Genomic DNA, 25,416 nt, shown 5'->3' on the forward strand with positions numbered 1-25,416 from the left:
AATTCACTCTTAAATCTCAAAAGAATTTCAAGATAAGGTAACATCACGAAAAAGAAATAACTTAAAAAAGCAGAAATTAATATATTAAGAGAGATACAACAAAGCTTACAATTGTGTCACTTAAAAAAAAAAAACAAAACAAAACCACAAAAAAGATGCCTTAAATAAAATGTAATGGTAGTCCAGAACATTTTAACTTTGCTGATAAATATTGATAAGGACTGATGCAGGTCACTGAACCAAGTTAAAGACACATACGCTGAATCCGGCATGTAACAAACTGCTTGATTGGCTGGCACAGTCCAAGGTTGCGTGGTCCAGACTAGCACACTAGCAGGGGATGATCCATCTACAGATGTAAATTAGAAGTATTTTACTCACAGTTATAACGAAAATAAAAGTTATCAGTCTTAAAATCTATACAGAAGTCATACCTATCACAGAAGTCAGCTTAGGTGGTGCCTTTAACAGGGGAAATTTCATATACACAGAACGACTGACATGCTGCTCATTGTATTCAAGCTCTGCTTCAGCCAAGGCTGTTCTGGGCAGATATCAAACATAAATTAATACACTCAAACATGAAAAGCTATTGATATCCTTGCTAAAAGTTTGAAGGCAAAATAGTAAGCTGATTCTTACTTTGCTGAAGGAGACCAGAACACAGGTTTATAGTCCTGATAAATGAAACCCTAAAGAGGAAAGGGAGGGGGGGAAAAAAAAAAAAAAAAGTTAGGAGACTCGAAACTCATGACAAAACAAAACACACTTTAACAAAAGTTCAACATACCTTATCATACATTTTGTAGAAGACTCTCAGCTGGTTTGCTTCATACTTTGGATCAAATGTACGGTAGCTGTTAGCCCAATCTGCCATTACGCCCCAACGAATGAAGGCGGATTTCTGTTTCTCAATTGCTCTTTCTGCAAATTCTCTGGCTGAAGGGAATAGTTCCATTAAGCCCATGGTTTAGGCCACTAAGACCAATATAATACCATTTAAAATATGCTATTGACATTTTTTAGAAAAGCCTGAGCTGAACATCTTGAAACTATGCACTAATTACTGACGTGTATTAAATAGATCATTATGGCTCAAAAAAATATATTTCAGAGAACTAGTTACATAAAATGACTGCAAAGAGTAAAAAGATCCAGGAGTAGCACTTTTTGACTAATATGGGGACATAAAGCACAAGTGTCTCCAGAACATAAACTTTCTTTTTAAGAAAGAGAGAAAAAATAAGTATATTTAGTTATGATGAACAATTTCTCAAAATGCATTCTCAAATAACGTAAAATAAGAGTGAAAATTAGCCACCTCTGTTGATGCTGATCCAAACTTTTCAAAGCAACATGCACACGAAAATAAGTTAGCCCATTTCATTGCTGCAATTTCATCAAGCTAAAGCAGTTTAAATTGCTCATTACAAATAGTTTTGCAGCTGAATGTTGTTGTCTTTCAACACATATGGTATTTGAAATTATTTTTTCAAAACAGTTTCTATATAACGCAGACTAACTTTCTCTGTAAGAATCAACCCTATACTTTTGTAGTATTGTTAAAAAGAGAGTCAACAAATACATCCGCAATTATGATATCGGGCCAAACTGTCCTGATGAAGCCCAATTTTTATCACAGAATCACAGAATGGTTGAGGTCAGAGGGGACCTCTGGAGGCCATCTGGTCCAACCCCCTGCTCAAGCAGGGAATCCAACCCCCTGCTCAAGCAGGGAATCCCAGTTTACGAGGAGCTTCTTTTTAGCTCCTCAGCAAATTCAGTCTTCAAAACCCAAAAGCATGCTGATCTGATAAATACTGGTTTCATGCTGCTACACAGTTATGCAACGCAGAAATCCAAACCTCAGTCCCTTTGTTTTTTTAAACCCATGGTCAATGCTATGCATGTTCATTAGAGCAACAAATTAAGCCTGTGTTCAATTATCCCACTTCATAAGATTACATTGTACTCAATCTGCTTGGCAAATACATACATAGTGATCCTAGAAAATGTTACCAACAGCTACTAGAAAAGCACACAATAAAGTATAAAAGATATTTATAAAGCATAAAATTCAAAATATGCCGAGTAGGATGTACAAATACTTAAGCCAACTTTCTCTATAAAGATATTGCAAATAGTAGTTTACCTCTCTGTCTAATTTCCATTGGTGAAAGATTTTCAGCTCCTTTGACTTCTGCCAATGCCTTCAACTCAATTGGCAATCCATGACAATCCCACCCTGGCACATAATGTACTTTATAACCTCTCATCATGTAGAAGCGATTAGTGATGTCTTTCAAAATCTGAAAAGACACAAGGGTCAGTTATCACTTTAGCTCCCCCATGTGGAATAGGTACATTATTAATTAAGACCCTCCTATTAAAAACCAAATATAAAAGGCTGCACAACACATTTACATATAAGACCATCCGTTTATGATTTTTTTTCTTGCTCATCATTTTGCGTTTTGGCAGAACCTCAAAGGACCTCTGATCAAAGGAATTCACATTCTGTATAACTGGAAGATGCATGACTTGAAGAAAAACAAATCCTACTTGCTCTCATCTTTAAAACACTGAGCTGGCTCTACAGTGTTGGCCTAGTGCACATTACTGCTTTTTGATGTAAGTGATAACCTACCAAACCTTGTCATTTTCGGAAGTCCAAGCTTTAGAACTAGTACCTTAAGAAGCTGTGGTCACATTTTAGTCTTTCCCACTTTGTGGCACATGTAATGCCGTCATTCTCAAGACTGAATCTAAATGTATCCAAACATATTTAGGAGTATTATTTTGAAGCTGAAATTTACATTTTAAAACCCACCAACATTTAGGCATTGTGATTCCATTGAAGATACCCGGATAAAATAAAATAAATGCAATATAACAAACTTACAAAATACTCAAAGGAAAAAAGAATAGCAAGGCACAGCTCAACCATGCGTTACAGTAACATTATTACATATAGAAATATACACTCACCCATGTGCGCATGTGTGGTATGTTCAATACACAAATAAACTGTGCATTTAATGTTGCTTAGGAATGAAGGCTGGACTTTCTCTAAAAAAATGTTCTCTTTTTACTGAAACGTTCAGCCTCATAAACGAGCATTCAGCATATAGTAAATACCATATGCTCGTATATGGTATTTATGTCATAGTATAGTATCTACGTCACTGTGGCATCATATGGGATCTACATCACCATGGCATTTGCTTTTTAAAAGCCCTGTCTACCAAAACACCAAACACTTTAGTGTGTTATTGATTTAAGTGGAAATGGAGAACACACAGCAAATTATGGGAAGTATTTACCACTTCAAAACAGTACAGCATGAACGAGCAGATATTTACTTTATTTAATGCATGGCCAACATGAGGGTCTCCATTGGCATAAGGTGGTCCGTCATGAAGACAAAATTCCTGCTTTGCTTTCCTTTGCCTTTGCCATGAATAGAGTTCCAAAAAACCACATTTCTGTAGAGACAACAAGAAAACACCTAAATCATCGCAGGTCTTTGCATTTCCAAAAAGTTTGAATTTCGGCTTCATAGTAAAACGTATATTGAAAACAAGCAAACACGGAGAGTTAACTTCCGTAACTCTGTAACAGAATACGTCAAAAATGTTTAGAACTACTAAAAAGCCCGAGGCAGGCATAACGCTACGCCTACCGCTATTGCTCTGGCTCTCCACCACCAGGAGGGCCGTTACTCTCCCTCCAAACGACGCCACAACCAACTGGAGAGTACGCAGACTACAACTAAGTAAGTAACTAACGATCCCCAGCTCTTCGCCTTCCTCCGGCAGCTGCCTGCGGCCGGCCCGCCCCGGCACCCGCGACAGCCCAGACCTGCCGGCAGCCAGCCGCAGCCCCGGCGGGCCCGTAAACAAACCCCGGCCCGCCACCCCCGCCCTCCTTCCCGGGGCCGGGGCTCCGCCGCCGGGCCAAGCCCCGCCGCACCCCGGGCAGGCCGGCCCCGGCCCCGGCCGCTACCTGCTGCGTCTCCAGCTCGGTCTCGGGCTGCAGCCGCCCCGGGAGCTGCGCGGGGAAGCGGCTGCGCGGCAGCAGCACCGTGTCCCGGTACTGGGCGTCCTGCCGGCTCTCCGCCGCGGGCTGCCGGCTGTTGGCCTCCGAGGCGGCGGAGCGCGCCCAGCCCCAGGCGACCCCGGCCCCGGCCCGGGCCCGCAGCCCGACCCGCGCCCCGGCCCGGGCCAGCGGCGGCGCCCGCCAGGCCCCGAACATCCTCACGGCTGCCTGCGACGCGCCCTGCGGAAACACTTCCGCCTGCGCTACGGCGAGCGGCGCGGCGGCGGCGACGGGCCGCGGGAGGGGACGCGCCGCGCAGCAACGCGTTTTTCCTCCCCTCCCGACGGGCGGGGGAGCGCTGCGGCCCTCCCCGGAGCCGGAAGGATTTGGGGCGTTTCGAGCTCATTTTGTAAAGGCGATGGCGCCCCGCTGACGCCATCGGGGCGAGTTCTTCCTGAAGGAGCCGGCGCCGAGGCCGCGGGGGCGGGCGCCGCCGGCAGGGGCGGCCTGGCGGGTCCGCCGCGGGGCGGGCGGGGAGCCGAGCGGCGGGGCTTGGACTTCGGCTGACGCTTATTTCACCGTGTGGCGAGGGGACCGACGGGAAGGGCTTCTGGCGAGCTGGGAGCGCCCCGCTGCTGAACGGTGCCGGGCGGAGAGGGCGAACTGCCGAGCTGACGGGGAGAGCACGGCCGCAGCGGGTGAGTTCCCTGCTGCTGCCGCCGCCGCGAGCCGCTGCCGTCACCGCTGCCGTCACCCGCTCCGCGTTACGCAGCGCTCGGCTGAGCGCGTGAAGGGTTGGGGGCTGTTCAGCGCTCGGCAGCCCGGCTGGGCTGGGCTGGGCGGCGCTGCGGGCGGCTCGCCACCGGGAATCCTGGCTGCAGGAGAATCAGCAACAGGCTTTGGGGTTTTGGGGGGTTTTGTTTGTTTGTTTGTTTTGCCTTTTTGTGTGTGTGGGTGGGTGGTTTTTTTGTTGTTTTTTTAAAACTCAAAGGGGCTCAGAGCACTTTGGTGAAATGAGGTAGCGCAGCCCTTTCCCACTGGAAATCTGTAGGTGAACCGCAGTGGGACCCAGGCATCCCCACTCTGGAATTCCCATTCTTAGCCCGCTTCTGCTGGGTAAATACCGTTTCCTTACATTACGCCGAACGAACAGCTTATCTTTGACTAAATGCGAGCCAGGGTTTATTGTAAAGAAATAGGGAGCTCGAGGCACCTGGGCTTTGAACAGTTCTGAGGAAGAAGTCATGGTTTAGCGCTGGCGTTTGAAGGCATGCGGTGTGCGATGTCCGGCTTCTCCTCCCGTCAGGTGAAACGACAATGTTGGAAAACGGATGTTTGCAGAAGAGGCACTGAGATAGCAACATCAACAAATCCTTCATACTCGTTTTGATAGATTAATTGTAGCCAGCGTGTAATACTCAAATATTTCAAAGTTAAAATGCGTAACAAGAACTGGAGAACTCATTTATGTTAGTAGGTATCAAAGCAGGCTGATCTGTCAAGTTGAGACCTTTCAACAATTTGGTTGCTAGGCTAGGAGAAAGGCTTTGGAGGACAAGGTATGTTTTGAAAATAATGCAAATTTAAATCGAGGGATAGTTGCTGTGCAATCTTTGTAAACCGTACAGTTTTGTAAAAGTCAAACTTGTTTGTCCAAAGCAAGCAATATGTTCTTGAGTGTATTGTGGAAGTATACATTAGACGCTGCCACTTGCCCAACCAAAAAGGTCCAATACACCAGAAAACGTGCCACACAGGAGGTGCAGCCCTGTAAAAATTTATGGCACCTTTTGCAGTAATAACATACTTCGCGCTTCATTACTTAGTTACTTTATACTGGGGAGAAGGGGGTGTTGAACCTCCCATTTCGGTTTCTCTTAATCTTGTTTTTCATAAGGATATTTTAATTTTAAGGTCTGCTTAGAGATGGCAGGTATAGGGTCACTACAGACAGAAAGTGTATTTGTTTGCCTTAAGACTGTCCAAGTAAAACGTGCCCAAGAAGCACCTTGGGTAAAGCTTCAAGAATGTAAGATAGCGTTTCTCTATCGTTTTCTGAGTCTTCTGAAACTTCATGCAAACATTAAATAAATCAAGCCTTTAAAACATTTAAGTAAGTTTTAACCTCATTTTACGAAGCAGGATCAAATGTGCAGTAAAAAGTCCAATGAAGAATGAGAAGCTGAGCATAAAATCGTAATTATCTTCTTCTGAGCTCAATTCTTTAACTCAAACTTCCCATCTAATATGCTAATTTTTTTACTCTCTCTCAGAAGTACTCATAGTCCAGATATTTTCAGTATGGAATGACCTACATTCAATTTTCCTTCCTGTTAACTTGTTTCACGTGATGGTATATACTTAAAATAGTATCTGTCTTCCCATGTGTCATGACACGTATTTGCTCTACGACTTACGATTTTTTGAGAGCTGCTTTTTTGCCACAGGTAGTGTTTCCAAACTATCCTCTGTAACCATTGTTACCAGTCCAAGATAGCCCGCATGTGCGCTTTGGGTATGGACCTTGGCTATTTTACAGGACTTCAGAGCACTTTGCTCCCATCCATGAGCAGTAAATAATAATTAACAGTAGCAACTATTCTTTTTGAATGCACTGTCACAATCACTCTTTCAGCTTCAGAGATCTGACTTTAGAGATACTTGTACAGTGTTTCTAAAATGCCGAAAAAGTTCTTGAACCATCTGAATTTGGGATTTTGATACCTCTAACATTGCTGTTTGCCTTTGCTGTAAAGAGACGTGAACTTGAGGTCACATCAATATCATCTACAGTAGCTAGCCTTATCACCTCATTATATTGTACTTTATCGAGTAGATTTCTCAAGTAAGAAGGGAAAGGTATTGTATAATGACCTATTGCCACTTAGGCAAGACTTGCAATTGCTGCAAATACTGATTGTGAGGGTAACCTAATATGGTGATTAATGAGTTCCTCTGCATTTTTTTTCTAGCTCTGTGCTCAGGCGTTTACTTGGAAGTATATCATACACGTGAGTCCAACCCAAAAAGCATGTTATCTACACAGATAGGAAAAACTGACGGGAAAGCACAAAAAGCAATTAGCCCTGCATTTTAAAGAATACGGCGTGGTTATCGATACTTCTTTTTCCTGAGGTAGAGAAAAGCTGGGAGGAATGGATGATCGCTAGCCTTTTGCAAGAGCGATAGTTATTCTATTTGGGAACTAAAGGTGCAGCGAGTTGCACTGGTGTGTGCTGGGGAACAGACGTAGAAGACAATACAGTAGGAAGAATGACAGGACACGCAGTGTTGAGGGGAGGAAGGAAGATGCAATAGATTTTCTTAAAGCAATCAAGAGAAGTTAAAGAAATACAGAAAGGATGGTAAAATCTAGATGAACAGACTTCCGTATACAAGTGCAGTGCTTGCAGTATCTGCATATCATTAGCCTATTTTGGGTCCACAATTAGGCCATCTACAAAAGCCTATTTTATATTCAAACAAATAAAAATAGTAAGTAAAGTTGCTCTTGTCATCCTGTCTGGTAGCTTGTACTTGAGTCTGCGCACAAACCAACTCTGTAGGTTCAGTTCTGAAAAAATGAACTTACGTTCAAAATGTACAAAAAATGAGTACTGTGTGTAGACTACCCTTTTCCTTAACATTTATGATAACAAGTTTCTGCTGCTGCTGCTGTTTAATGCCAGGTTTTATTTTAGTGAGGAGAACTAGGTTCACTGTCTGACAGAGCATGGGTATTTGAAAAATGTTGTCTAAAATAGCTTTATATCCCTGTGTTTGTTAATTGTGTTTCTAAAAAAGTCAAACCTCACTTCATTACTACTCACTGGCAGTAACCCACTTTCCTCTTCCTACTCAGCTTAAAATGTATCTGTTTGGAATGCTATGTAAAATATTTTCCTTCTTGTCTTCTCTTGAAGAGAGAAATGTACAAGTTTGCTTTTTGTTTCTTTTCAGCATTCAGTATGGCTTCTCCAGCTCTGCTCATGCGTGTGGTCGCCTCTGCATATTCTGTCGCTGAAAAAGCTGCAACGATTGTTAGAAATGTAATGGCTGCAGGAGATCTGGGGATAGTGGAGAAGGTATTACTTTTACTTTGTTCCAATTTAATTTCTCTTAATAATGCTGAGTCAGGTACAGGTCAAAGTGGTATTTTTGAAGATCAACAACTGGGAAAGGAAATACAGTCCTCACCTCTCTGATACAAGAAATATTCCGTATTAAAGGATTAAAAGAGCACTGGAGAAGTGTCTTTTGACCAGTATTTCTAAAGAATGTTCAGACACTTAAAAGAAACGCACCATAATTTTCTCCTAATTCCCTTCACAAAACACAAGCTTTGGATAGCATGTCAGAATTCATAATAATGTATCTTTCCCATTAATTTCCATACCCATGTTCTAACATCTGTAGTACAGCTTAAAGTACTGTGCCCTTGATGAATTTTGGATTAGCATAAATCAATGTTTCATTTCTTAAAACAAAAAAGAACCTTAGATTGTATTGTAAATCACAGTTTTCAAAATAAATTCGAAGCTTCAAGTTTAATTCTAAATAGAAAAGAGAAATGAAATCTACAATCATCTGCATGAAGTTCTTAATTTGCTGTAAGTTAGTAAGCTGTGCTGATGAGCCAGGATCTTTGTTTTGACTACAGTATTATAATAGGCTTTACAGGTATGTCACAATATTATGGACTGCATTATCTATATTATTTTTGGTCTTTACATTGAAGTAATTGCTGGTATTTACATTTTTCTGATAGCAAGCACTTGCAGCCAGTTGTGAAAAAAAGCCTGATCCTTTATGACTTTTCTTGTCAGTTCAGACAGTAGATGCAAAAAGATTTTTTTTTCCCCATTTGGTCAGTTATATTCACACTACGAAAACATTTTCAAGGTTTTTTTTTTTATTCCCTTTTTTCCTAAGCAATTAAAATCAGGTGTATGGGGGAGAGAATTAAAAAAAAAAAACCCTGGAAAGTAATGACCTGTCTTTTCAAAAGTACTTAGATGCATAGCAGGATTCTCAGACCCATGTCAGTAGAATACACTCTCCCACATAACCTGCTTGTAGGTTCTTGGAAAAACTAATGCAGCTTCACTACAAGAAAGCTTTAAAATACGCACATCCACAGGTACAAAGGAAGCACTGTCTGTACTTTGTTTGATTAACCAGTTAATTTTAAATGCATAAACAAGTTTCATTAAGCTTATTTTGTAAGAGTCCAGCAAGGTTAAGGTAATTTTAACTAAAACTAAATGCTCCCTTTTGTCGTTTAATTCAATTTCACTTTAAAAAAATGCACGTGTGTTAATATTGTTTCCCAGTAAATCAGAAATGCATTGCTCAACCATTTTCTAATATAATAAAACCAGCAAATGAACACACTTTAAGCTCTGTAACCAATTAAATAAATAATTGTAAATACAGCATAACAAAAATGATCAAAAGTAACAGGTGATACGGGTTCTAAATAAGATTGGTTATACATACTTTTTTTTTTTAAATGAATACTACAAACACACAAAATTAGATTGAAAACAATGACTGACAGAAGGAGTTTCTGTTGGAGGGACTAGCAATCTCAGAATTTCTGCAAGCTTCTTGTCAAAGGTGGCTGGTGAAGAAAGAGGAAGAATGCAAGAGAAAGAACCTGTATGTGCCTATGCTTTACAGTCTGGAGGGAAGAGATGCACAAGGACAGAAAGTGCTGCTTCTCATCATTCATCCTCTTTCTGCAGTCAGCAAACATCAAGACCAATTCCAACTGGCATTACTGAAAGCTTTAGAAAAGCTAGGAAGGCAATGTTCCACCTTTTCCCTCAACACATTGACCTCCCATCCATTTATCTAGATGAGGAAAAATAGTTCAAGGACAGTTGAATTTTTAGCTAGCTCCTCTCCTGATGTCCAGCGTTTTCTTTCCCCCTGTCAACTCTAAGCTCTCCATTTATATTGCTTCTCCTTGTAGCATTTTCACTTTTTTTTTTTTTTCCAACTGGTAGGTAGACATTTTGTCCAGCCATTCGTACATTATTGATGACTGTTTTGAAGAACTACTTTATACTGGTTTATTAGGTTGGTGTCCTGGAACAAAGGACATTCTCTGCAATAACCGGATCTTTCCGAGTCTAAACTGAGTGCCAAATTCAACCAAATTTATTAGGGGATGAGTGGGAAATTTCAAAGAAAAATATCAAGTTTCATAAAAATAGGCAACTGAATAAGGGACAGACTAGGTTTTGAGTATGCAAAAATTAAACCATAACATGATCCTAAATGGAATATTCCATTCCTATGGCTAATTTCTGTAGCTGGATAAAAAAAATTTCATGTTGTCACCAAATAAGATACAAGCAGATAAAATAAAATTTTTGTCTGATTCGACTAAGATGCAAATCCTTGGATGAACTGGCTTTCTTAATTTCTGTGCTAACAGAAGTATTTCTTACTGGGACTCTGTCTCCAGATGTAAAAGGCTCCCCCATTCATAGATACATGAAGATGAAGGCGAGAAAGTATTAATAAATTATCCACTTCCACTATATAGCAGGTTATTGATGTTTAACAAGAAATTACTGTAACCCATCTGGCTACACTGCATCTTTTGGGAAGGCTTTCAGTCATTGTTTCATGTCATCGTGAGACACCAAATCCACTGTTTCCTCTCTAGTATTTTTGCTGGAAAAAAAATGTGTGGGTGTTACTGTCCAGTTCAATTTCACTGGTTTGCTTCTGGCCCTCCTTGGTCTTTCTCTGCTAGACTAAGGAACTGTTCACTGTTTAGAAGTTTATACATCATAATGGTTTCCATTTTTTTAAAACAAGCTAGATTAATTGGACCTTTAAATCACCTTTTACTAACACCTACCCTATTTCTCCTCTTTCCTAATTTGCCACGTCTCTCCAGTGAGCCTTAAAATATTTATTTTTTTCCTGTTAACATCTTAATTTTTGCTTTTCCCTCTTCTTGTATTATATCTGGGTTCGTACTTGTATTAATTTATTCTGTACATAGTGTAGTGTTTGCACAAATACATATTCAGTACAATTGCACCAGTGCATGAGAAGAACACAGCATGTAAATATTGTTCTAATATCATACCAGTCTATCTTAGCTCTGGAGTGTACAGGGAAACTCTGCTTCTTTCAGTTTTTAGCCTGCCTCTCTCTCAAGATCATGTACTAGGTTGATGATTTATCAAATTAGACTTTTTCATTACAAGGTAGATATTCAGAGTGACATATGAGCCATCGTACTGTTTTGTTGTTGTTGTTTTGAAATACGTGAATTCCTATCCATCCTTTGACAGACTGGAGCCAATGACTTGCAGACCAAAGCTGACCGACTGGTACAAATGAGCATTTGTGCTTCCCTGGCACGGAAGTTTCCCAAGGTGACAATCATAGGAGAAGAAGTAAGTACCTAATTTTATTTCATACTAACAATTTAACTTGCTGTAACTTGCAGTGGAATTCTTTTTGGTAGGTTTTAGGAAATCATCTCTTTTTAAAAAAAAAAAAAAATCCCTCCCATTTAATCTTTCCATTGCATTAGCTTTGTCAAGTAAGCTGCAAGCAAATCCACAGTTCTAAGGCAAACCAAGGTGAGTCCAAGACCTCCTTCTAATAATTTTGAGAATCCTTTTGTTAGGAACTGTCCTCTGATGAGGTAGCTGAGGAATTAATTGAAGATGGCCACTGTGAAGAAATACTGAAGAAAACTTGTCCTGCTCAGTACACAGGAATTAAAGAGGAAGAGGTAATGTGGTACTGCTATACGTATGTCTTTGTATTTTACTCTCTATCTATATTACTTATTGATCTTAGCTAAGAATGTATTAAGAAAAAGGTTATTTCAATGTTGCCAGTTTTTCTTTTTGGTTTGAAAACTGAAATGTAGTCATGAGAATCACACCTCCAGAGCTAGAAATGCTGCATATCCCTGTGTGCAATAAAGGGAAATGGAAATTTGCTTCTTACAACTTGGGATTCAAATCTGTTTGGAAGGAATCTACTTTGGACATAAGAAAGTAATGTCATTTCCATGTTCAGTTTAAGCCTTCATACCTTTATTAAGATATTTGCTGAGAAGTTCCAGTCAGTTTCTAAGCTTTTTTGTGTAAAATAAAATTTTGTAGGCTTCAGTCATAGCATAATGTTAAAAATTTGAATCTCTTTATTTCCTTACTGCCACAAGGAAATAAAAGCACTGAAGTCAAATACATACTTTGCATGGTGATTTACGTGATTGTTAATTTTCCTTATTTTTGTTATTTTTCAAGCTTGTAATATGGGTTGATCCCTTGGATGGAACCAAGGAGTACACTGAAGGTTGGCTTCTCTTTTAATTCTGCTGATTCAAAAAAACTTACAGCAATGTAATAAAGTAGCATGTACATGTAGATAGTTTTATGATAGAAGTTACTACAATATTGTTTCATAAGGCTGATGTTATTTTTTTCTGTACTTTTGGAGTTCAATGGTATGTTTTAATCATTCCGTTCAGTTCTAACGAGTATTGAATATTCCTGATGGGCTACTGAGTGCCCACCAGTTTTTATCATTTCAGGGAGCAAAGAGCTGCCTTTGATTGCTGGCAGGTTGTTTTAAGTTTTTAGTCGAACTTACAATTTTGCATATACTTTGAATTGAGGGGCTAAATCTCCCATTCATACAGGAATATGCTCAATTATATTTACATCCTCCCCTTCAAACAACCCAAATACCACAGCTGTATTTGTAGCCCTTTCAATATAAAACATCTTCCCCTAAATCATAATTCTTCAGTTATGGGCAGAAACTGTTTTCAGCAAAGCCTAATGTGTGTCCATAGAAATAGACCCTAAAATGAAAGGGCGGGGGGGGGGAACCAACTCCAAAAACAATATGCCAAAACCTCACTTTAACCTCCTACTGCATCTTTCAGTTGATAAATGTAAAATCTTTTCAGCAGATTTTTTTCCCCTTTTTAAGGAAAGAGATGTACAGCTGTCAACAAATTGCTAGGTTTGAATACCATTAAAGAATTCACACCACAGTTACAGAAGAATGTCATCATATACTGCTATTTAGTTGTATCTTTAAACTTCTTTCTCATTATGTGGTAATTAGAATTCTCTTAATAGAACTATGTTGTATCTGGGGCATTTTTTTTTTTTCAGACCTCAAGGCTAAATTACTAAAAAAATTATATCAACCAACCTATTACACCTGAAAATCCTGATTAGCATTTGCATTTTTAAAATACCACCCTGCATATCAATTTGTGGACTTTTATTGAAGGTTTATTTTTTTATGTATCTACTTTCTCTTTTTCAAGCATAACTACATTCATATTATTTCTGTACAGGTCTCCTTGACCACGTAACGGTTCTTATTGGAATTGCTTATGGAGGCAAAGCAATAGCAGGAGTTATTAACCAGCCGTATTACAACTATGAGGTAGTAAATGCATTGATTTGTTTAAAAGCATTAGGTGATTTCTAGCTGTCACTTCTAAGCCATTTCTAGTTAGCACGTTTTCAACTGAAAAGCAGTGTGTACTGGAGTTATTGTTGTAACATGAGGTGTTGTTGTTTTTATTAAATATATACAATTTTGAATGTTGGTTTCCAGGAACTGAATCTCAGGGACCTACTAAAAGCCATACTGAATCATGAGGCTTATATAATACACTAATGCAGTGTATATTACGTATGTACTGTACATATTACTACTGTACATATAAAGTACATGTTGTAAAATAAGTACAGATTGGTGTTTTTGCTAGAAATTCTTTAGTAAATCCATGCAGTAGGTGCATTTGTGATGTGTCGTAACTGCCATAAATCTGCAGCCCTAAATAAACCAAGCGTACCTGTCATGGACAGCTGGGTTAGAGTGTATCAGGCCAGGTTTCAGGTCTAAGTCCAGGATGGCCAACCTACAGGCATTTACACGTTTGGAGATTATTTCAGTATTATCTGGGGGGAGGGAAGGCGCGTGATGCAGCCTGATTAATTAAACTTACTAGAATTTAAAGAAAAAGCTCTTGAGCTGATTTAATGCATATCATTAGCTGATTCTATATGTTCTATGTGATATGTATGATGAAACATTTAAAGTGACAAAAGATATTTTCAGTTACAGATTGTGCCTGAAGTACAGAAATACACAAATACTAATCAGTCAGTCATTGGAGGCAGGATGTAATGCACGACCACTATGTCACAGATAAGAAAAGGGTAAATGATATCATTGCCTTAGGGGGAAAGAGAGCCAATTTCTCACTCTGGGCTCAAGAGTAGTTCTTTTTAAGTGCCATTGTTTAAATGTATAACCCAGTATTAATATTATACTCCCTGATACGCAAAGATGTCTCTAGGTACTCCTTTCCATTTGTGCTTTAAATGCTGATCGCTATGATTAACCATCACCTGGACCTGTGTACCTTTTTCGTAGGCAGGAGCTGATGCTGTGTTGGGCAGGACAATCTGGGGAGTCCTCGGCATGGGTGCCTTTGGATTTCAGCTCACAGAAGCACCTGCTGGGAAACACATCATCGTTACCACCCGTTCTCACAGCAGTACCCTGGTGAATGACTGCATCAGTGCCTTGAACCCAGACAGTGTCATCAGAGTCGGAGGAGCAGGAAACAAGGTATGAAAACTCCAAATCTTTTGTTTTTACTGGGAGGTGGTACCTTTGGAAAAAGGAAAAGAATTTTTAAAGAAATCATTTGCTTACTTGCATGAATGTAGAGGAGACTTCCTCCTCCTTCTGCAGCACAACTTCTCTTCCTAGCATTCAGTCTGCTGTGAGGTAGAGAGAATTTGGTATAGGTATATTTGTAACAGTGGCTGTGCTGGTCATGGCTGAGGTCCATCTTCCCCAGTATTCTGTTTCTAGGGGAGAAAATAAAAAATAAGACCTGAATGACTAAATGTGAATTCAATTTAATCACAATTATTAGACATTTCCTCCTGTTCATGTTAATACAGTTTTTGTTCCAACTATCTAGCAGCACATATGAAAGGATAAAAATAGAAGCATACGGTGATATTTCCTCTGCAAAACTTCTCCGCATACAGGGAATACTCATTTGCTCAGTTTTTAAAGTTTAGTTTTGTCATGGCTGTCAAAAACAGACCCTCCAAGCTCTTTTCTCCAATGTGTGCAAGGTCCAAAACGGCACCAAGACAACATGGAGATAGTTTCCACTTTATTTTTTTAGTACTTGCACAAGATGGGAATTCTTGTTTCTGAAATTACAAGCAGATTTTCATGCTATAGACTGTATTTATAACAATCAAAAATAGGTCATTCGGAATGGTAATACAGTATAGCCTTCTAAACCTTAATATAATTTCTTGTAATATCGGAAAGGAAATGGCTAGTGTTCCTTTTCTGACTGTAAGTACATTGAATAAACTGATCTAATCCCTGTTTCCTGGTGTTATTTTTACCCATTTCTAAATGCCTGGATCCTTTGCAATGATTGCCACTCTCTGTTCATAACAGATCATTCAACTTATAGAAGGCAAGGCATCTGCTTATGTATTTGCCAGTCCTGGGTGCAAGAAATGGGATACATGTGCACCTGAAGCTATTCTGCATGCTGTGGGAGGTAAGTTAACAGCATCCAAAATTCCAAGATAAGTGAAACTGCATCAAGTTAAAGTTATTTATACTTTTCATAGAAAAAAAGAATTTCCAAACATCTTTGGAAAGAAAAATGAGAGTACATATGTATTTTTAGTCACGATTCACTAGGAGCTTTGAGCCCTTTGAAATCAACAGTAACTCCAAAGGAACAGCAAATTATGCTCTGGAAGGCATGATATGATCTGTTTTGCCCTGGACTAATATAGTCAATAACTGTCAAATAATGAAAAAAGCCAAATCCCCAAATTTTGGGTATATGAATTTTAATATTTTCAAAACAAATGTGTTTTTTTTTTCTCTGTTGGCTACTATTTTGCAGTAAAATCACACTGTCCTACTAACTGGATATAGTAGTTTATTATTAGTAACTTATTATGTAATATGTGGACATGGAATTCTTTAAAACAACAAAAATAGGCCAAATCATGCAGTTGTTCCTTGGATGTACAAATTCCAAAATTGAGTCATTCACGTAATTCAGCAAAATTAGTGGTCTCCAGCCAACATAAGCCACTTCACCTTTCTAGGGGGTAAGGGGTTAGAGGAGTTATGAAAAATCTCACTGACAAGAATTTTGATATAAGTATTATTATTATACTTCTCTGGTGTTCACGTTGATAGACCTTTTACCACCATGTGCTAAAATTGTGGGTTTTGGTCTCCTAAATTCTGTCAAGCAAGGATAACAGGCTTCATAATGACATTATTTAACTCCTCTGCAGTCTCTAGTGTTGATAACTGGGATAGCTTTAAACAGGTTAGCTCAGGCACAAAAAAGTAACCAATCTGGGGCAGCACAGTGCTGTATTTAGCCTCCGTGTTATGTAGGTATCTCGTGGTTAAATTAGTTTGCATAAAGATCTGTGTTGCTCTTGCTAAGTGATTTCTAGAAACTCATTTAAAACCAACTGGGGTGTTTTTATATTAAGTTAGAGTTTGTTGTGTAGACTTACCCTGGCTTTTACTTGAACTGTGGATTTTTCTTTCCTTCTTGAGAATAGCCAATGTATAAACTACTCAGGAAGCATTTTAATTAATCCGTAAGAGAGAGATGTTGTTTTCCTTTTCCTGAAACACAAGGAATTTAAGTATTGTTGAAAGAAAAGAAAACCATTAGCTACTTGATTTCAGTCAATAAAAAACTGTTGCACTTAAATTGGGAGCAAAGATATTTCACATTTGAAGACAGACACCCCAAAGACTGACTGTTTTTTTAGTTATATCACTTGTACTAATAAAACAGATTATCTCTCTCTCCAACTCCTGTTTGCTGGAATAATTTTTTTCTTTTTTTTGCAGGCAAGATAACTGATATCCATGGAAATGCATTTCAGTATAACAAGGAAGTGAAGCACATGAATTCAGCTGGGGTCCTTGCCACTTTGAGAAATTATGACTATTATGCCAGTCGTATTCCTAACACTGTTAAACAATCTCTTGTGCCTTAAAGCAGTAAAGCATCTTCACTTGGCCTGGAAGGCTGAGAAAGTGAGTTTGGAGAATAACAAAGAAGATAACTGAGTTTGAAATTCTTCCGAATTCTTCCATTAAGGTGTTCAATAATTTCAAAATTACATACAGAATCTCTAGATATATGTTGGATCAGATTGTTTTGCTGTGTTTAGCAGACAACATAAAAAAAAAATCAAATTTCTTCAATAGTAGTTTTCCATATTCTTTGGCAGTATTCACCCTTCACGTGGTATGACTGTGCTTAATATACTGCTAATCATAGCACTACAGTCCAAAAATCATCGTAATATTCAGGGCACAAAATTATGTTAAGTCATTTACCTGATCTTGCTCAATGTTTTTTGTTATTATAAAGTTGACAGTTTTGATTCTTGGAAGTGAAGCTTTGAATTTGTTGATCTGCACTTGGTTTTGGGATGGCCGAGATTGCTATTTGTGGTGAGTTGGGTTGTCCAAGTTTTGCAGGAGTGAGGACACAGTCCAGCTGGGCCTCTGACGTCTCAAATAGGGGTTTGTGGATCATTGGATCCATTGAGGATCAGTGAAGCGTTAATACAGCAGGGCTCAGCACACCTCAGTTGAGGAGAACCCAAGGAAACTGCAACAGGGGGAGGAGTTCCCAGCACCTCTCTGATGATCTGAAATGCCTCTGTCAGGGTCTGTGCCACCTCGGTCTTGGAGACCTTTGGGCATCCTAGGTCACTTTGTCATACATGGGGACAACAGAAAGGCTGGAACTTGATATTTTTCATGTCCAAGATTTGAGGGAAACAAAGTCCAGATGCCTTTCCCAACAGCCCCAAGAGTTGAAGAACCTGAGACTACCCCTTCCCCCTCCTGCGGAACATAGGGAGGGGAGAGAGCAGGGAACAAGATCAGCTAAAATGAACTTAAAAATTGGAGAGCCTGTTTCAGTCAGCTTTCCCATAGGTGTGGGGTTGAGAAAGCAGGATTCAACTGGTCAGTCCACTTGAACACAAAAGAGAACAAGAAGTAAATTACTTATGACTAACTAAAATTGGCAACCTCGGCCAAAACAGATGAAGTCTCTTCAAGCTGAATTTAGGATTCTGGAGTATCTTGAACCAGTGGGGGCCCTATGTATTTTTTTTTGTGACTGAAATCCCTCACTCTTAAATTAAGGAGTCTTAGGGACTCCTGTTCCGTAACAATGTGACACGTGCTGAGGCATGCCAATGAAGAGATGTCACTTTCAATGGACAACGCATGTTTGTGCTTTTCTTCCTGTTCTCTGTGTGGATGGAAGAGTGGGATATGTTGGGTTCTCAGGCTTGTGGTGTCAGGGAGGGTGCCTGAACTTGGCTGCTTGCTTAGGTAAAGACTGAATGCCTAAGCTCTCCCAGCATTTTTTTTTTTTTTTGCCTTAACCTCTGCTGACACTATGAATGGCAAAGTAGCCTGCAAGGTGCACTGCACTCAGTTCCTCCCCACCCACAAGATTTCAGTCCTCCAAATAACTACACTCTTGGTCCACTCAGACCATCTTTAAGCTAGCACTGAACTTCAAGATACAAAAAGCTCCATTTTCCATACAGAAGAAAATTTCAAAATTCAGTTTTCAACAAAGTTGAAAAGTTATTTCTTTCTCCTTTCATCACACAAGGTATTTAACATCTCTGATTTACTTAGAGTCCTTAGATTAGATCCTCTCCTCACAGTAGGGTAACACCAATGTGACTTCATTGGCTTAAAGCTGCCTCTGTTTCCAGCAAACAGAAACGTCTTGACACCAAAGATATGAACAAGGCAACTCTTGCCAAAGTGTTCCCAGTCCCTCCATGTGCACACATGGAAAAGAATCTAAGGAAGCTCTTTCCTTAGTGAGGTCATCTTATCACAACATTTACAGATAAATTAGCAAGATTATCACTTACCTCATTCTATCATCATCAGCCAGTCCATAATGCTATCATGACACTGGAATAAAGCTGCATATATAGGAACAACGCATGCTTCTAATCCTTTCATCTACAGCCTACCTTTCTTCTCCTTCCTCAAGCGCATGACTAGTAGGAGCACGCAAGACAGATTCAGCCTACTTTAATTAGAGCCGCCTTCATATTTTGACCCATTATAAGTTTAATCATTCCACATATTGATTGTGACTGAAGTTTGAACCATGTAGCAAGTACAAGATTAATCTAATTTCACTGCCTCAATTATACATAATTCTCACCTTTATCTTCTGCAGAATTCTTCGACATGCATGCTTTAGTATTCACATCAAAATCTGCATGTGAATTTGCAAAACAGATTAAGATAAAATGCAGAACAATTTAGACAGCACAAAGCCTGCCTTAATAAGTCTTTCCATGTAATCATTAAAATACAAAGCCAAGTACAGAACCCACTGTTGGTAATCTTCATCTATGTCTCTATATCCTTATTTTCATCTGAAACTCGCTATGTTTGAAAATGTCCTCAGCATAAGCCCCTTTCTAATTCTGCTGTAATTTATCTCTCGGCTCATTTACAGTTACCTCAATGGGAATAGAAGGCGCATGGCATACACCAGCTTCTACCTGATCCATAAAGATGCTTATGTATGGAACTACTTTCCATGCTTACAGAAACTGTAAAACACAGAGAGATATTAAGGGAAGTTAAGATAAAATCCAGCAGCAGCAATCAAGGATAAAAGCCAGCCCATAAGGTGCAGTCATGCTCTGGCTACACCACTATGCCCACTGCACAAAACAGCACTGGTCCACCAATCAAGCATTTGAGAATTTCTCTGCTAGCACATTAGGTGCTAGAGTACCATCTATCAAATAGACTGGACGTGGGGGGGGCGGGGGAGGGGGGGGAAGCAGCAGAGTGACACTGCATTGTCCTTGTAACAATGTGAACTTGATTGTCTCCTGTGAAAAACTGCTGACACAGTATTTTTGTAATTCATTCCAAGACTAGCTTGGCCCACTGCAAAATCTGCATGTTTGTGAGGAACGTAACAAGTAACAGCCTACGAAAACGGATGGCTTAAACAAAAACAGATGAGTTACACCGCTGTACTCAAATGTGTTGGTATATGTTGTGCTGTTTGATTTCTTTGTATCATTATACAGAAAAGGGATTTAAGCTATGTTTACAGCTGCTGCCAGACATCTAGCTAGCTGAAGAGTTTTTAGTGACCTCCTGCGCAGCTCTGGCGAAGCGTCTGCCTAACCGCGGGAGCAGCTGTGACAGGAGAAGCACCGGCACCAGACACCGCTCCCGCCAGTGAGCACCCAGCCCCAGTAAGACCAACCGGACGCTTAGAGACCGGGCGGCCTCCAAGCAGCCACCAGCCTCGGCCGAGCACCGGGACGGGACGGGACGGGACGGTCTCCCCGGTGCGGGCCCTGCGCACGGCCCACCAGTCATCTCCCGGCCGGCTCCAACCTCATCACCACCTCCCGGCAGACTTCGGGCCGTGGCCTGCAAAGCAGCGGCCACGGCCCAGCCCCGTAGAGACGGACCGGCGGCGACGGAGCCTAGACGGCCGCCCGCTGCCGCCCGCACCGCCTCTATCGCCTCTCCCGCCGGAAGTGAGGGACGGGGCCCCGCCCCGCGGCGGCGGGCGGGGCCAGGGGCGGGGCCTGCCGAGCCGGCCTTCGCCGAGCTGGCGCCGCCGCGCGCCCCGCCTCATTCTCTCCTTTGGTTCCGGCGCGGCGCCGGCGGCGGTGGGGATGGCGGCGCTGAGCCTCACCGTCAGCGCGGGGAGCCCCCCGCTCGGTAAGCGCAGCCGGCCCCTGCTTTTTCTTCCCCCTCCCCTTCCCCGCTTCCTCGGGGCAACCGACGGGACGGTGTCCCCTCACCGCGCGTGGGGCGCGTGGCCGCCGCGTTGCATCATGCGGCGCCGCGCGCCGGTTGTCCTCGCGCGCGGCGACGGGCGAGGCGCGAGGGGAGGCCCGTGCCCGCCCTTGCCTCTGCGGCCCGGCCCTGCTGTAGGCCGGGGCCGTGCGCCCGCCGGGGCCCTGTGCCCGCCGCGGCCTTGGCACGGGCGGCCGAGGCGGCCGGCGGGTCCCCGGGGCGCGGGGCCAACCCCCCTCGCCGAGGGGGGCGGCGGGGCCGGTCCCCGGCGGGCAGGGCCGGCGCTGAGGGGGGCCACGTCGCCGCCGGGGCCCGGCCCCCGCGGGGTCCCGCTGGCGCTTGAGGGGCTGAGGAGGCGTCGGGCTCCGCAGCGGCCGCTCCGCCGCGCCTGCCCGGCCCCGGTCTGCAGGGATCGGGCAGGGCTGGTCTCCGGCAGGTTTTTTCAGGTGGCTGCTTGGGCAGTGGTGACAGCTGCCGGCACTTAGCATAACTTACGCTGAAGAAACTGAGTCATAGGTAGACCCCTCGAGTGACTTAGCACGTTGAGGCTAAATTTTCAAGGCAGCCCTAATTCAGATTGCTTGTTTGTGAGCTCTGCCTAATTGCTGGTATCTTTTGTTGTCAGTTCTAATCTGCTGCTGAAATCCGGCTCGGCTGGGGAGCTGGCTCAAAGTTGCAGTGCAAAATCTTGCTTTTTCAGTTGCTCACTGTCCTTCGATGTTATTCTGCCTTCAAAAATGTGAGAACCTCCTTGATTACACTTTCTGCCATATGGAAACAGCCTTTTATACGTGTTCCGTACCATTTCTTCATTTTGTTATAAATATTCAAAATACATTTTCTTCCCATTCTTCATTTTAGTTTATTGATTTCTTTTTCATGCTGTTATTTCCAAATGCATTTCAGAGTTGAATACAACTTGCATGACTACTGATTTAAGGTATAATAATATATAAGTTTTAAATAACATTTCTCCTGCTACTTGTTTATACTGATTTGCTAGAAAAGATATGATGCAATATGAGCTATGATTAACATGGGTTTAGGGGCTTTGGAGGGTTCTTTTGATAGCTGGTGAGTGGCACTAGAGATTTAATTCAGGAGATTGCATAATTATGTCAGAAATATTACATATTACAGATGGAAACACTTTGGTAAACATTTGTATCAAGAAGACAAGCACACTCATCCTACTCGTTCCTACTTCGTACTGTTCATCATGGCTGTGTAGTAGCTTTTAACGTCATTAGTATTAATTACATAGCTTGGTGTGCATAACACTTGCCATTTTCAAAGCATTTCCGTGTACATTATTAAAATACTTATATGTCTTGCAAACATATTGCATAAGGGATGTCGTCCTGACTTTCACAGATGGATAACTGAGGGAAGGGAAGAAGAACCTTGACTTACTGTTGATAAAAGCTTAATGCCACAAGAGGGGTTTGCAGCTGAGCAGAGGTGAGAGCTAGGGAATTCCTAGCTCCAGTGCTTTGTATTTAGGCCAGTGTATTAATAGCTTGCAACATCATCTGCCTTGGGTAGTCTGTGCGTTGTTCTAGGGAAGCTAAAGTGCATGGTGCACTATGAAGACTGTAACAGGTTAGATGCCTTTCAAGACCTAGAGTATAGTCCTTTGGCTAGTTTCATTTAAGTAACGTTTGCCTGTCCAAAAGCTTGCTGTCTTCGTACGTGCTTCTGAGCAAAGCAAAAGAACATAAGCTCCTCTACTTATGCTCAGCAGGCTGAATCTGGACCAGAGCCAACCCAGAAATACAGCCAAGTTAGCTCGGTGCTTTGTTTGAGCTACTGTGTCGTGCTGTAGAGCATCAAGATCAGAGCAGGTTTGCATCAAGCCACTTTCAATATGGGCAGAGCTGTCTTCCAGCTGGTGATGTAGCCTAAAAACTTCAATAATTCTTTCATTTCTAGAGGCCTTCCTTTACTGTCACTGGTAAACTACTTGCTCTGAAAAGCTTGTATAAGCTTCCTGCACTTTTACATGGATAGAGTTTCTGGGTTTTGAATGGTTAATCTTTTCATAAACATTAAATCAGGTTAAAAATAGCCTTATCCTTGTTCAGAAAGTAATGGTATATTCAGCAATTGATCTCCTTTGATGCACGTGTCAGGGTTGGGATGGAGTACATTACTGTTCAATAATTAAAAGCAATTTGATTACGTTTCTACATATATTGGGGGACAGGACTAATTTTTACAATACCCTTAGGAAGTAAAATGTATTGCTGCTGACACTTGCTGAGCTCACTGCAGGTTACTGTATGCTGGACATTATCAATTTGAAGCTGTAAGGATTGCCAAGAATAAGAAGCCTCTTGCATATAAGACTGAACATTGATTTCTTCCCTGGGCAATCTTACTTGAAGGAGCCAGTTCAGTCACCTGGTCCTATTTGATAAGAAATGTAACTCTTTTGTTACTGTTATGAAAGATATCTTTTCTGGAAGAAAGTTTAGTATCTTTTTCTCTTGTTTTTTTTAAAGGAGCTCTGCTGACGGTGGAGCATGTGAAGAATGATGTTGAAATTTCGGTGGAAGAAGGCAAAGAAACCATCCTCCGTGTGTCCGAGTAAGTGACTTTGCATCTCTCCTTCTAGCTTTGGGTCAGCAGTTTTAAAAGTCACATGGTTGTAACATTGACAGTAACCTTTTCAGGTAGGAGGAAGGGAAGAATACAGTTTTATTCATCACTGCATTACTGATGTCTTTTTGTAGCACAGACAAAACATTTACAATATATTCTAAACTTGATTTTTATGGAAAGAGCTTGGGTATTTTTACTTCCATGCACTTATGTCTAATCGTTTATGCTGTACCAGTCACTTTACTGTTTCGGTATTTGTCTTTTTGAGGTGCCACGGATTATCAAAAGCAAAGCCATTTTGTATCAGGCAAGATTGGTATACAAGGTTCCTTGGACTTCTACATATGTGGTGGAATGAATTTTAAAGGTTTATATGGCATTATTTTGGGCTCACTGCTGCATATAAATGAAGGCATGATGTTACCTCAGAAAAGTGCTAATTAACTATGCCGTGCTATCCAGTGTATCTGTCTGCATCCTGTAGAAATAGTCTTGGAAATTTTTGTAGAAACCTATTGTCTATCCTTCTAAAAATACACTGCCATTGGAATAAATATTTTCACGTTTAGGGCATGAAGGTGGTTTTTATGATCTGAGTAAGATCATATGCATATCAGTAATGCAGGCCTAATGCTATTAGTTTTGGGAAGCTGCATTGTCATCTTAGATTCCATATCAGGTAACATACTTGGATATATCAAGAGGAGATATCCTGATATCTTAAGTACCACTGACATATCAGTGGAAATCTCTGATGTCTAATATCTATAGTGAGGAGCATATTTGGACCCATAAACATTGCAGTCCTAACTTAAAGTATATTAACACTCTGATGAGTTTGGAATTAGTGATTGTAAGTGCAGATTTTGAATATTGATTGTTTTTGAGAGAACAGGGGAAAAAAAAATCTGTTGTTCTTGGATATGCTGACAAACTTGCATTTTGTGAGCTATTTCAGTAGAAGATGCTGTTGAAGCCACCAATGCATCATAAATTGGTATTCCTGAATGTCTGCAGAATGGTTATAAAAACAACATAGTATTTTTATGTTGCGTTGTGGAGATCCTGACTGGATCCTTGTAAATTAACACTGACCGAGCTTTTGCACTGCCTTCTAACCTTAGGGAAAGAGCTTGTCACTACGTACATACTTCTGCAAAAAATCCGAGCATGGGATGATTCACAGTCTTCAATCATAATAATTGCTTTACTGGTTGCAAATGTTGCTTTCTGTTTAAAATGTTAGGCTTGAACTCAGATATGAGTTCTTTCCTTACTGTAATCTCTGATTTTACATGTTGTCTTTTGCTGTGCCTAGTGATGGCATTGAATTTATGATTTTGAATTGAAGCAAGAGAAATGTGGCAGGTTGTATGGTTACTTAATTGGTAGAATATTAATTTTGGTGTTATGCACATGTGGAATACAGCATACATAACAGAGAGTTAGTTGGATATTTTTTAGTTGCATGAGAGAGCTTTCCCCTTAAATAGTCTTAGTCAGATTTTGGTTTCATTTTCCTTTGTCAGTTTAGGCAGTGTGTGTGTGTATGTATATACCAAAATGTATACATGCACATATACACTCCTGCGACACACGGGGCTGATCTTGGAATAATATAAATGTATATACTCGGCTTTGAAATAATATTTTATTTTATTAGATAATTTTATGTTACCATGCCTTCTTCCCACTGCATTGCAAAACCACTCACTTTAGCTGTAATGGAAATTGTCAGAAATGTAAAGCCAAAAGCTCTTCTTCTGCACTTTAGCCACATGCGGATAATATCTAGAATCGCAGTTCCATCAGATGGAATTTTTTGTGTGTTAGTGT

At 40.9% G+C, this 25,416-nt stretch overlaps 3 protein-coding genes and 1 long non-coding RNA gene across 17 annotated transcripts in view; 2 read left to right on the top strand and 2 right to left on the bottom strand.

The window, feature by feature from the left end:
- IARS2 (isoleucyl-tRNA synthetase 2, mitochondrial) overlaps positions 1 to 4,266 on the bottom strand; it is a 28,832-nt gene extending 24,566 nt beyond the window's left edge. Inside the window, exons 1-7 of the mRNA XM_087776178.1 lie at positions 4,006 to 4,266; positions 3,363 to 3,485; positions 2,153 to 2,309; positions 791 to 939; positions 643 to 692; positions 435 to 544; positions 259 to 349 (exon numbers count right to left, since the gene is read on the bottom strand). Coding sequence (XP_087632304.1) covers positions 259 to 349; positions 435 to 544; positions 643 to 692; positions 791 to 939; positions 2,153 to 2,309; positions 3,363 to 3,485; positions 4,006 to 4,254 — 929 coding nt within the window. The 5' untranslated portion in view covers positions 4,255 to 4,266. The remainder of the gene's footprint in view (positions 1 to 258; positions 350 to 434; positions 545 to 642; positions 693 to 790; positions 940 to 2,152; positions 2,310 to 3,362; positions 3,486 to 4,005) is intronic.
- Positions 3,566 to 17,545, top strand: BPNT1 (3'(2'), 5'-bisphosphate nucleotidase 1). Of its 6 annotated transcripts, none has more exons than XM_087776179.1 (10): positions 3,566 to 3,775; positions 7,011 to 7,049; positions 7,999 to 8,123; positions 11,358 to 11,462; positions 11,699 to 11,806; positions 12,330 to 12,378; positions 13,397 to 13,488; positions 14,488 to 14,685; positions 15,547 to 15,652; positions 16,990 to 17,545. In XM_087776179.1, exons 1-10 carry the CDS (start codon positions 3,634 to 3,636, stop codon positions 17,136 to 17,138), a joined length of 1,113 nt encoding a protein of 370 aa, XP_087632305.1. In that variant the 5' UTR covers positions 3,566 to 3,633; the 3' UTR covers positions 17,139 to 17,545. The 6 variants fall into 6 exon arrangements, with proteins under 6 accessions (XP_087632305.1, XP_087632306.1, XP_087632307.1 ...); XM_087776181.1 differs by lacking the exon at positions 3,566 to 3,775 and adding an exon at positions 4,603 to 4,736; XM_087776180.1 differs by lacking the exon at positions 7,011 to 7,049.
- Positions 5,170 to 20,697, bottom strand: LOC148053209 (uncharacterized). Of its 5 annotated transcripts, XR_015708571.1 has the most exons (7): positions 20,432 to 20,697; positions 19,361 to 19,414; positions 16,644 to 16,758; positions 14,773 to 14,930; positions 14,477 to 14,572; positions 13,904 to 13,969; positions 5,170 to 5,387 (listed from the first exon to the last, which is right to left on the bottom strand). It is a non-coding gene; the product is annotated as an uncharacterized LOC148053209 (long non-coding RNA). The 5 variants fall into 5 exon arrangements; XR_015708573.1 differs by lacking the exon at positions 13,904 to 13,969 and having other exon boundaries at positions 14,477 to 14,569; positions 20,432 to 20,696; XR_015708570.1 differs by lacking the exon at positions 13,904 to 13,969 and having other exon boundaries at positions 20,432 to 20,695.
- Positions 20,698 to 20,749: 52 nt separating this feature from the next.
- The window catches only part of EPRS1 (glutamyl-prolyl-tRNA synthetase 1), a 45,109-nt gene continuing 40,442 nt past the window's right edge, over positions 20,750 to 25,416 (top strand). For 3 of the 5 annotated variants that reach the window (XM_087776166.1, XM_087776165.1, XM_087776167.1), the window contains exons 1-2: positions 20,751 to 20,898; positions 23,481 to 23,565. In XM_087776166.1, the coding sequence (XP_087632292.1) occupies positions 20,853 to 20,898; positions 23,481 to 23,565 (131 nt within the window). In that variant the 5' untranslated portion in view covers positions 20,751 to 20,852. Of the gene's footprint in view, positions 20,899 to 23,480; positions 23,566 to 25,416 lie in introns of all 5 variants that reach the window. The other 2 variants (XM_087776162.1, XM_087776164.1) reach the window with 1 other exon arrangement.

This window comes from Nipponia nippon, unplaced genomic scaffold, assembly GCF_047370975.1.
Source record: "Nipponia nippon isolate SJK-2023a ecotype South Korea unplaced genomic scaffold, ASM4737097v1 scaffold_4, whole genome shotgun sequence".
Classification (NCBI taxonomy): domain Eukaryota; kingdom Metazoa; phylum Chordata; class Aves; order Pelecaniformes; family Threskiornithidae; genus Nipponia; species Nipponia nippon.